At 50.3% G+C, this 12,585-nt stretch overlaps 1 protein-coding gene across 1 annotated transcript; it reads left to right on the forward strand.

Moving 5' to 3' along the window:
- Positions 1–70: 70 nt before the first annotated feature.
- On the forward strand, positions 71–5,039 carry ZNF408 (zinc finger protein 408; the record flags this gene model as incomplete). The annotated part of the gene is made up of 5 exons (XM_082845011.1): positions 71–119; positions 424–701; positions 1,913–1,974; positions 2,197–2,456; positions 3,520–5,039. The coding sequence occupies 5 exons, from the start codon at positions 71–73 to the stop codon at positions 5,037–5,039; spliced, it is 2,169 nt and encodes a 722-aa protein (XP_082701137.1).
- Between the last annotated feature and the right edge of the window lie 7,546 nt (positions 5,040–12,585).

The raw sequence follows: 12,585 nt of genomic DNA on the forward strand, positions 1-12,585 counted from the left end.
AATGACTGTTTCCGGGGGGAGCTGAGAAGGTGAGTCTCACTTCCGGCGGAGGGAGGCTTTCTGACCCGGGATGGAGGAGGCGGAGGAGCTGCCCTTCGAGTGGGAGAGACTGCAGTTCGGTGAGTGACCTGCGTTGTCTCCGACCCTCGGCCCTGGCCTAGATACTCCTGACGTTTTCTGGTCAACTCTTTCCCCCCACGACCCTTTTTCTCCCGAGCCTGGCATCCTCCTCCGGTGCCCTCAGAACCTCTGGGAGCTTCTTAAGAGCCCTCGAACCGCCTCAAACTTTTCCGGGGCCCCCTTGGAGCCCTTACATATCCCTCAGACTCCTGAGGCCTAGCTGGACCTCGGTTTTCTCCCTCACCTTTCGCCGCCCCACGACCTCTTGGGCCGCTTCCTCACTGTCTTTCTCTGTCCCTGCAGCCCCCGATCCACGCCTGGGCCCGGACTCAGGATGGAGCCCTTCCAGAGAAGGCTGTGCACAGGGACTCAAAGACCTCTCGCCCGGACCCACCCGAGCCATCCTCGCTCTAAAGAGCCTCCCGCGGGGCTTGGCCCTTGGCCCCTCACTCATCAAGGAGCAGTGCTTGGGGGTCTGGTGTGTTGGGGAACCCTTGCAGCCAGGACTGCTCTGGGGGCCACTGGAAGAGGAGTCTGTCTCCGAGCAGAAGGGCCATGGAGTGAAAACAAAGCAGAAGGAGGTATTGAGGGATAGGGCTTTACGTCTCCGTGACTGAAAATTTTGATCAGACGTTTCTCGGTAACTCTCCAGTTCGTTAGAAGATGCAGGGTGTTTCAAGAGATAGGAGATGGTTTATGCCCTCTCTCTCAGGGACTGTCTCATCCCCTCACTTGCGGTAGCCGAGGAGGTGCAAAAAGTTATTAAAAGGTGGATTAGTAGATGGGACTTCCCTAGGTCCAGTGGTTAAGACTCCAGCGCTTCCACCGCCGGGGGCGCGGGTTCGATCCCTGGTCGGGAACTAAGATCCCACAGGCCGCACAGCGCAGCCAAAATGTAAAAAAAAAAAGTTGGATTAGTAGAGTGTCAGCAATGACGACGAAAGTCAAGAGCAAAGGTTTTTAGAATTAAAAAGCCATGGGGGGGGGGCTTCCCTGGTGGCACAGTGGTTAAGAATCCACCTGCCAATGCAGGGGACACGGGTTTGATCCCTGGCCTGGGAAGATCACACTTGCCATGGAGCAACTAAGCCCATGCGCCACAACTACTGAGCCTGTGCTCTGGAGCTGGCGAGCCACAACTACTGAGCCCACACGCCTAGAGCCCGTGCTCCACAGCAAGAGAAGACGCCACAACGAGAAGCCCACGCACCGCAACGAAGAGTAGCTCCTGCTCGCAGCAACTAAAGCCAGTGTGCAGCAAGGAAGACCCAATGCAGCCAAACATAAATAAATAAATTTATTTAAAAAAAAAAAGCCATGGGATCAAATCCTAGCTTTGTCACATAGCTAGTTAGATGGCATGCCTCGTTTAACTCATATGTAAAATAAAGGAATGGCCATTTCCTTTATTTTAATTCTCCAGGATTATTTGGAGCAAAAGTTGAAAAAGCACAGGTAAAGGATTTCATTGCATAAGTCCTGAAAAATAAATTTAAGGTTGATGTACCGCTTACTACTTCTTCTGTTTGGTATTCACTGAAAGGCAATAATATGTGCAATTCAGTCATTCACCACACTTTGGGAGGGAGGTGAGGGGACAGTTTTTTTGGCCTTTATTGAATGAAAACTCGAACGGCATAGTCCTATAGAGGCAGACCAGAGACCATTAACCTTCTAGGGGCTTCATCTTAGACCTGTCTCAGGAGAGGTTACATCAGGGGTTTTTTTGTTGTTTGTTTCACCCTGGTCCCCTCAAACACATGGGAGAAAGACTTTTATTGGTTTATTTCAGGACGTGTCACTAGGCCCATGGGGAGATGTGTGTGCTTGTGAGCAGAGTTCAGGCTGGACTAGGTAAGTTACAGGAGAGTATGTAGTGAAGATGCTCCTTTGAGGCTTTCTGTTGTGGCATGGGATGGAACCGGAAGCTGGCTTCTGGTTCCCACCCAGGGATCTTTGCAGTGAGTGTTCCAAAGGCATGGGATCCTTTAGGACTCAGACTGCCCAGGATCTGGGGCTTTCAGGGAGGGCCACTTGAAGGGGATCTCCTGAGCTAACTCTTGCTCTGCTTTGCAGTTTGGTGCAGCGGGGAAGGCTGGAGGGTGAGGGAAACGTGGCCCCAGTGTGGATCAGCGAGAGGCTCCACCTGCAGGTGTACCGGGTCGTGCTGCCAGGTTTTGAGTTGGTGATGTGGCCCCAGCCTCCCTCGGAGGGCCTGAGCCCCACCCAGCCCAGGCTAGAGGAAGAGGCATCCTTGGCTGTGGTGACAGAAGTGGAGTCTGCTGTACAACAGGAAGTGGCCTCCCCCAGGGAGGATGCAGCAGAACCTTGCACGGGTATGTGTCAAATAAATGCTGGCTTCCCCATTTATCATCAAAAAAACCTGTTGATAAGACAAAGCAAAGCTTATGGCGTAAGACAGTAGGGGAGAACAGTAGCATTTCTGAGAGGGAAGGCAAAGCCTGGATATTTATTGAAATTTTGAAGTCTGGTATAAGGTGGATTTTTCAGTGTGGGATGGGGTCGGGGCTCGATCAGTATTGGGTAAGGATCATGACATAGTAGTTTAGGATTTGTGGAGACAGCAAGACTAGAATTTTCAGGTAAGAGGTTCAGAGAGTTTGGGGATGTAAACTGTCATTTGATGCTTTTTATTAAAGAGTGACAGGTATTTTCCTTGGAATGAACAATATAGTTGACTCTTGAACAGCACGGGGGTTAGGGGCACTGACCCTCTGGGCAGTTGAAAATCTGAGTATAACTTACGGTTGACCCTCCGTATCCAAGGTTTCACATCTGTGGTTTTGCATCTGTGGATTCAACCATGTAGTGCTGTGGTATTTACTGTTGAAAAAAAATCCTCGTATAAGTGGATCCGTGCAGTTCAAACCTGTGTTTTTCAAGGGTCAACTGTATAGATATTTGCAAGTTTTATCTTCCTGAGTTAAGTTTTCTGGAATAGTAAGGTCACGCTGACAAAGACAGCAAGTTGTGTATAAGGTTTCCAGTTTTCTTATGTTTTTTCTGTCTGGGCTGGGGCTGGGGATTCCTTTATTTTCACGTGACCTAAAGTGAGGAGGTGGTGGTCTCAACTCATCCTAAGTGCATGTCTCCAGAGGGAGAACAAGGGCACTCTGGAATGGCCTTTCTCTAGAAATTATCCAGATGTCTAGACACTATGGTTCCCAGGAGAGCCTCCCCAGAAGGCACCTGAGACTGGACAGAAAGATAAACAGAGTGTGTGACTCATGTTCCGGGGAAGAGACTGGTGTCATTGCTCCCATTGCAGTTCAGGGGCTGAGGAGGAGAAGACACATATTGCTATAATTTCCTGGTGAGACCACCATGACCCCTTGCTACAGTCTCTACTAAGCCCAGCACCCCACTCTTGCCTTGCAGATCCTGGTCACCAGTCACAGCCCCGCACCCAGGCGGTGAGCCCTGGACTTAAGCCCCGAATCCAGGACCAAGTTTCCAAGGAGAGCGAGCCACTCGGCCCATTGCCTCAGGATGGCCGTGTAGATGAGGAGGACCCACCCCAGACCCAGATGCCACCTGAACCTCAGAGCAGCTCCACTCCCCAGCAGGGCCCTGAGAGCAGTGAGGCCAGTTCCTCATCTTCTGCCAGGGGCCCCCAGCTGCATGCTTACCTAGTCAGGAAGTTGCGTAGCCCCAGTGATCAACGGCCACCCAGAGTGAAGACCTCAGAGCCCGGGGCCCAGCAGAGTGGAGAGCAGCAGCACCCTGGCTTCCCCGCATGCTTGCGGAGCGCCCCTGGCCCGGTGGGAGGCTCTCCGAAGCGGGGGCGACGGTACCGCTGTGCCGAGTGTGGCAAGGCCTTCCTGCAGCTGTGCCACTTGAAGAAGCATGCATTCGTGCACACGGGCTACAAGCCCTTCCTTTGCACCGAGTGTGGCAAGAGCTACAGCTCAGAGGAGAGCTTCAAAGCCCACATGCTGGGCCACCGTGGGGTGCGGCCATTCCCCTGCCCTCAGTGCACCAAGGCCTACGGCACCCGGCGAGACCTCAGAGAGCACCAGGTTGTACACTCAGGTGCCCGGCCCTTTGCTTGCGACCAGTGTGGCAAGGCCTTCGCCCGCCGGCCCTCCCTGCGGCTGCATCGCAAGACACACCAGGTGCCAGCGACCCCTGCCCCATGCCCGTGCCCTGTGTGCGGGCGGCCCCTGGCCAACCAGGGCTCCCTGCGGAACCACATGCGGCTCCACACGGGGGAGAAGCCCTTCCTGTGCCCACACTGCGGCCGGGCATTCCGCCAGCGGGGCAGCCTGCGCGGGCACCTGCGGCTGCACACAGGGGAGCGCCCTTACCGCTGCCCACACTGCGCTGAAGCCTTCCCCCAGCTGCCTGAACTGCGGCGCCACCTCATCTCCCACACTGGGGAGGCCCACCTGTGCCCCGTGTGTGGGAAGGCCCTCCGGGACCCCCACACGCTGCGCGCGCACGAGCGTTTGCACTCAGGCGAGAGGCCCTTCCCGTGCCCCCAGTGCGGCCGTGCTTACACGCTGGCGACCAAGCTGAGGCGCCACCTCAAATCCCACCTGGCCGACAAGCCCTACCGCTGCCCCACCTGTGGCATGGGCTACACTCTCCTCCAAAGCCTCAAGCGGCACCAGCTCAGTCATCAGCCCGAGGCACCCTCCAGCTCACCCTGTGTGCTGCCTGCCTCTTCTGAGCCCACCGTGGTGCTCCTGCAGACCGAGCCAGAACTACTGGACACGTGCAGTGAACGGGGCGGGTCCCCAGCCCCGGACGTCTTCGAGGTCACCCTTTCCGAGAGCCAGGATAAGTGCTTTGTGGTGCCCGAGGAGCCAGGTCCTGCTCCCAGCCTGGTGCTCTTTCATAAGGACATGGGCTTTAGCACCTGGGCAGAAGTGGTAGAGGTGGAGACGGGCACCTGACCACCCTCACCTTCCCTCAGCAGAGCTCTGTATAAAGACTGGTGTTTCTGAGCTTGGGTGTCTGGATCTTTCTCTTTGGGTTCCCTGATAGAGACTAGTGTATGAGAAGCAGGTCGAGGACTCCCCTTCCTGCTTATGGACGACTCCCCTTCCTGCTTATGGACGACCACTTTGTTTCCCAAGATTCTTAATAAGGTAAACCACTTCTAGATGTGAGATCTTTTTATCAGCTTCCAGGAGAGCTTGTCCTGCCACCCTCCCTGGGAACTCCTCAAGGTGCTTGTTCTTTAAACGTTGTGGAAGTGACCCTGCCCAGTGAGGTAGCCAGGTCGCAGGCAGCACTATTGCCCTGATGGCGTGCTTAGTGCTGGAATAGTCACTCCCATCCAGCTCCCTGAAGGACAAGCATTTCTATTTGGAACCAAACGGAATGACTTGTGAAGGTTAAAAGGCCAGAGACACTCCCGCTGACAAGTCTCTGAGTCAGGCGTTAGATTATTTGGGCAGCTTTTCTCACCACCGAAGGCCTGTGAGGTTGGTTTTTGTTCTGTGCTGAAGGACACCAGACTCATTGGAGGTGGTTAGGGCGGGTCTGCACCCTTGTTTGTATCTGGCCGAAGGCAGCCCTTTTGAGGGAAAGAGCGAGGAATGAACATGTGTTTCATGTTTCATCAGCTGCGGGCCTGGCCTGCCCGAGGTGCTGGGGACGCAGCTGTGGACGAGACAGAGGCAGCGCCCTTTACAGAGCTCAGGTCTACAAGGGGCAAAGAACGACAGTAAGAGTTTAAAGAGGAGCACTCCCCGGTGCTGTGGGTGTGGTTAGTGGGATGGGTTCACTTGTGGGCATCAGGGAAGGTGTCCCCAAGAAATTATAATGATAATAAACAGCATTTGTTGTGGGCCAGTCCTTTATGTGAGTTTATTTCTGTAATCCTATAGCAATCCTGTGAGATAGTTATGAGGACAGTCAGGAACAAAGAGCTGTAAGTGTCCTGCCCAAGGTGACAGAGCTACTAGGTGGCAGAGCTGAGATTCAAAGCCGCGTAGTTTAGCACTGGAGTAAGGCTCTTAACCTCCACACTCTAGTGTCCCGCATTTCAGCTGTGACTTGTTGGTTGAGGAGGTGTGGGGGAAGGTGGAGATGTGAGGGGCTGCATGTGAAAAAGCCCCATGGTGTGAGACCCTGGGTGTGAGCCCTGAGACCAGCATGGCTGGAGCAGAGAATGAGGGGAGGGGGGCAGGGTCAGGTCACACAGGCCTTGCTTCAAGAGTTTGGACTTTATTCTCAGGACATTGAGGGGCTCTTTGAAGGGTTTTGAGCAGGGGAATGATACGATCAGATTCATGATTGAAGAGACCACTGGAGAGGATTAGTGGGCAAGGTGCAGTTGTGGGGAAATCAATTAGGTGGCTGGGAATGGGTGGTAGTGGAAATGCAGTCATTCACCCAACAAATACTGAGCACTTCCCACGTGCTGGTTGTTAGGGGTATAGCAGTAATAACAGTCTCTGCTCTCGTGTAGTTACGTTCTGGTGTGGCAAGAGCCAATAAACAAATACATGTCAGATGATGGTAAATGCAGTGAAGAAAAGTAATGCAGTGGAGAGGTTGAATGGGGAGTGTGACTTTACAGAGGGCGGTCAGGGAAGGCCTCCAGTAACGCGACAGAGACCTGAACTACGGAGAGGAGTGAGCCAGGCTGATGTCTGCAGAAGGAGCTGGATTCCAGTCAGAGGAAACAGTACCAGCAGAGCCCAGCGAGTTCAAGCAAGAGCAAGGAGCAGAGCGGCCAGGGCGGAGCGTGGAAGGAGGTGAGGGCAGGGGCTGTAGGCTGTGGGGAGGGCTTTGGGTGGACAAGTTCTCTGAGAGGTAGAAGTGACCAAAGTCAAAGACTGAGGGAGAGAGGAAGATCTGACTCCTGCTTTCTGACTTAGCAAGTTAGGTAGCCGTGGGGGGAGGGGGGGGCTGCGGGACAGCTATGATTTTGGCTGGGGATGGTTTGAGTCGAGGTGCCCGTGGGAGAGATCTCAAGAAGGCAGTGGGAAATGGGCACAACCTGTGCGGAGAGGGGAGGCTCCTCAGGAGAGACTAAGTCAGCATCCGATGAAACAGGAGAACCTGCAACATGTAAGTCGCAGAAGCTGATGGAAGAGCATCTCAACAAGGAAGAAGAGGGTAACGATGTCCTTTGCTGTTGAGAAGGTTGAAATTTGCCAGTCGCTGGTGAGCTGAGTGAGGGCAGTTGGGAGCCAGACTGCATTGCTTTGAGGAGGGGGAGGCAAGAGAGACAGGGGAACTTACATTCTTGTTCCATCCTCCTTCTGTCCTGCAAATGGTGTTGTGCCGCGTGTTTCACAGATGGGGAAACAGGTTCAGAGCGGATTGGTAACTGCCGAGACCGCACATTCAGTAAACAGCAGAGCCAGGATCGTGACGTGTCCGTGTCCTCTGGCTTCCCAGCACTTAATCTCCGTGTCATAAGCAGCCCCGTGTCTCCTGCTTTGCACTGACTTTAACCCATCCACCCACCGGTGTGAATAACTTCTTGGCAAAGCGTCATTCTGAAACTGTCCAAGGAGAGGGAGGACAGCAAGGGATGGTGACGACGATCTGTGGAGGGAAAGGCCACACCATCCAAAGCCTGAAAAACAGCTGCTAATACTAGTTTTGAGTCAGCCAACCCCCTGACTCAGCCTGGTGGGTCCTACTCTTTTCCAGCTCCAGCTTCAGGCGGGTCATTCCAACTCAGGTAATCTCTCAGCTGTGTCTGCCCAGCGTTGTTAGCTAACTTGGGGACATACCCATTGCTTGATACTGAACAGTGCAGGGAAGTGGGGATGCTTTGGGTTGCTGGGGAGGCCTGCCGACACCCCACAACTGTCCTCAGACCAAAACCTGGGATGTTTACCCCCCTTTGTCACATCCCCACACAGATGAGGGACTTTCCTCTCCACTGAGACTGTCCCTGGTGATGCAGAGCAGTGTCAGATCAAAGCCAACAAATTCATAGCCACCTGGTTTGAGCATGTCTGCTCAGCCAGCGCTCATGGCTGAAGTGGGAATGGGCATCGGAGAGCATCGTCCAACTTCCTCACGTTACAGATGGGAAAATGGAGGCCGAGAGAGAAGTCACCTTCTAAGGCATGAGACCAGTGAGTAGCAGAACCGGGACAGGGCCCAGGTCTTCTGAAACCCACTTTAGTGCCCTTCCAATGAAAATAAAGTGCAATGACAGTTCTTGGAAAGACTGATCACTGGAATATTTTTTTTCATTGAGAAAATATCTCCTCCCAATCAAAATAATTCTTGTGTCATTATAATGTTGAAAGTCCCTTTATTCCCTACTTCTCCTTTTCTCCATCCCCTGATAAAGTCACTTTGAACTGTTTGGTGTATATAGCACTGAATTTGAATGCTGCTTCTTGCTATAGAGCAAAGTTGCAGTGAAAATGTTGCTGGACACCTTTTCACAGATGGAAATTTTTTTTTAATTGGGAGTATAATTGCTTTACAATGTTGTGTTAGTTTCTGCTGCACAGAGATGTGAATCAGCCATACGCATACACACATCCCCTCCCTCTTGGACCTCCCTCCCCCACCCCATCCCACCCAACCAGGCCATCACAGAGCACCGAGCTGAGCTCCCTGTGCTGTACAGCAGGTTCCCATTAGCTAGCTATTTTACACATGGTAGTGTATTTATGTCAAACCTAATCTCCCAATTCATCCCACCCTCCCTTTCCCCCACTGTGTCCACACGTCCGTTCTCTACGTCTGCCTTTCTATTCCTGCCCTGCAAATAGGTTCATCTGTACCATTTTTCTAGATTCCACATATATGCATTAGTATACGATATTTGTTTTTCTCTTTCTGACTTACTTCACACAGATGCAAATTTAAATTCACAGGGTGAGGGGACTTTCCTGGCGGTCCAGTGGTTAAGACTCCATGCTTCTATTGCAGGGGCCACAGATTCAATCCCTGTTCGGGGAACTAAGATCCTGCATGCTGCATGGTGAGGCCAAAAACAAACAAAAAAACCATGCAGTGTGTGTGTAGCTGCTGAGCCAAACGTCAGAAAGTGCAGGAGATAAAGAATCTTTTATCCTGATTTGCAGCTTTAATAGTGTGAAAAAAAATCTTACAATAGAATAAAATTTGATTCATGTTTAGGGACCTTTAAACAATGCAGAGCATCATGGACTAGACAAGTTCAGGTGTGGATCATGGCTCTGCCCTTAACTAGCTGCATAAACTCAGGCAAGTTACTTCTCCATGCCTCAGTTTCCTCATCCATAAAATGGGGATAGCTGTAGTACGTACCTCATCAGTGCTACATACCTGGCACATGGTGAGCAATTAATAAATTGTAGCTGGTTATTAATAGTATTGGAATCAGCCCTCTTAACTTGGAAGACAAGCAAGATTGAGGTACATGTTGCCTACAGGTAGTGCTTGTTTGGGCAGGTCAGCATCACTCACAATAGTTTTGTACTTTGGGTGCGTGTCCTCTGGGTATATGGTAGTCCCCCTTGCAGTGATGGCCTGGGAGGCAGGAGTCGAGTCCTGGTCCTCGCCCAACTCTCTGTATGACCTTGACCAATTAGCTTCCCAGCTCAGAGGCTCCATTTCCTCACAGGGACATGGGGAAATTGGACCAGATCAGTGGGTCCCAATCTTGGCTCCACCATGAAGCCCTTTTGGTAACTTTGTTTTTCTTCTGTGGGTCCTGTATTTAAAAAAAATTTTTTTATTAAATAGAAACTCATATTTTTGAGTCAAAATAGCAAACTGTTGATCAGATTGAGGAAGAAATAAGGTAATTAACCATCTAAAAAGACATAATTTCAGCCAAAAGGGAAAAAATTATTTTTGTCTTAAGATAAATTTATAATTTTTGAGTTCTTTTTTTTTTAATATGCAAAAGGACAAGGCCACCCTGTAGTACATGCACAGAGCCCTAGGCTTTAGAACATCTGGACTGGGACTTCCCTGGCAGTCCACTGGTTAAGACTCTGCGCTTCCACTGCAGGGGGCACAGGTTCAGTCCCTGGTCAGGGAACTAAGATCCTGCATGCTGCGTGGCGTGGCCAAAAAAAAAAAAAAAAAAAAAAAAAAACGAAAACAGAAAAAAAACCCCAGAACGTCTGGATTTAATAATATCTGATCTCCTTTCCAGCTCTGAAATTCTGTAACTCTATGTCCTGGAACATATTTCAACTGTTTTCAGTGATTATAGAGCTTCGCTTTACAGTATAATGCCGGCTTCACTCGTGATTTTGTTTGATGCCAACTTGTTGGGCAGAAATGCAACCCCTCGTTATGCCCTTGTTCTCAGAGGGAAGTAGGATCTGTTTTAAGGGTGCAGGTATGTGTTTGTGTTGAAAGCAGGAATGACATTCTTGGCTGCAAGTACCACTGGGCCCAGAGAGAGTTCCAGAGAGACGGTTCCTGGCTGGGAGGCTTGCAGGGGGCCCTGCAGCCTGAGGGTGTGCTCAGTCTATTGGGACCCTGCACCCATGGAGGTGCTTGGATCCCTCCAGAGTCAGAGGGGTGCTCTCCTTTGGTCCTCTCTGCAAAATAGAGGGTAGGTACAGTCTTGTGTTCACCCAGGAAAACAGGGAGGCTGTCCAACTAGAACCCACTTGATAATACTAGCCTCCATTTATTAAGGAGTTAAGTCCACTTTTCACTGTGAATGTTGTCAAACACAGAACATTTAAAAGAATAACGTAACAATCTTGTTACTGCCTAGATTTAATTATCGCTAACATTTTGCCCTGCTTGTTTCATCTTTGCTGTAAATCCTTCAGTGTAATCTGTAACTCATGAGGAATTAAAAAATATATAATAATGTGTCATATAACACTTAGCAAATTAACACTAATTCTTCCATATCATTGCATATCTAATCTATGTTTAGATTTTCTTATTTGTTCTAAAATAGTCTTTTTACAGTTGATGTGTTCAAAGGTTTAAATCAGTCATGGTCATTTTATTCCCTTCATGCATTTGGTTGTTAGGTCTCTCTTAGGTTTCTATTATTCTGAACAGTCTTTCCCACCCACCCCTTGCATTGCCATGTCATGAATTTGTTAGAGAAACTGCGGTCACTTGTCCTGTCAAATGTCCCTCATTCCTCGTGGTGGTGTCTAACTTATTCCTCTGTTGTCTGTATTTCCTGTAAACTAGTAAGTAAAGCTAGAGGTTTGATCCAGCCTAGGTTCACTCTTTTAGGAAGAACACTTCATAGGCAGCATTGTGGATTTCCTGTTGCATCATATCATGTAATAGTGCTGTTTATTGAGTGCTTACTGTGTGGCAGGACTTGTGAGACTTTACAAACATAATATGCTTTGGGGGAGTAATTTAGTTTTTACTTCATAACGCCTAAACTCTGAATCCAGCTAAACCTGGAAGGAGACAAGTGGTATATGGAATCCAAAGAATTACAGCGAGTCAGAGCACAAAGATAACAGGATTTGAGAGCTGGGAGGTGCTCTCCACAGGAACAAAAGGAATGGTGGGGATAAGATAAAACACAAAATCAAATTTCTCAGAATGGCCTAGAGTCTTCTTGCTGGTCTTGCCATTCCTGGACTCAAAATGCCCATGGCCTCCACAATATCTGTGCTCTCTCTCTCCCGGCCAAAGAACCCATGCTTGCCATCCAACCCATCAGTCTTAGTTGTGCAGACAGCCCACAGAGCCATTTGGGTTGGGTCCAGCATTTGCCAAGGACCAGATGTCTGGACATATTCAAAGTGAAGTTCTCATCAGAAAAGTTCTCCCCCTAAATGGACTTGCTGTGTGTACTATTATGGCATGTAAATTCATCATCCTGACGCATAAATCCAGGAATAAGCCTTGGAAAGCAGGAACCCTTATAACCAGATCTCATCTTCCCAGTGCTTAGAGAACCGAAGTTTTCTCCTTGGGAACATCGTCTGTAAACAGCTTGTAAACAGTAGTCACGGCCCAAGACTTGCCCCTTAACAGCCACGTCTGCTCGTGAGTGTGCCATGGACTCAGCAGGGCTGCAGCTCCGAAGCAGAGTCTGCAGAGTGACCAGTATGATCTTATTTAAGTTCTTCGACAACAGCCTTGTGCAGTGACTATTGTTATAATTCTGATTTTACAGATAGTGAAACCCAGGACCAGCCTCCTAAATCAGTGCTCTCATTCATGCTGCGGTGCTTGTCTGTCGGGAGTGATGGGTTCTGACAGCAAGGGAACGAGGGGGAGGTCAGCAGGCCCCTGGCTCCGCCCGAACCCTTCGTAGAAGAGGTGCCATGTGTTATGTGCTTTGTCCTTCTCCCTGCCAGCAACATCCCCTTCTCTTCTCCCTCTCAGGTTGACTCAGCACTGGCCCAAGCCTGTCCTCGGAAAAAGGAGGATCACCTACTTGAAGCAGGAAGGACGAAACCGCACCTCTCTTCTCTCCACTTCTCAAGGCTCTGCCCCCTTCTCTTACTCAAGGAATTTTTAAAGAAATGAGTGAGGTGAGATCTTTTCACCATTCCTCTCCAAGAAAAAAAGAAGAGT

The sequence above is a fragment of the Leucopleurus acutus genome (genome assembly GCF_964270905.1).
Source record: "Leucopleurus acutus genome assembly, chromosome: 8".
Taxonomy (NCBI): Eukaryota; Metazoa; Chordata; class Mammalia; order Artiodactyla; family Delphinidae; genus Leucopleurus; species Leucopleurus acutus.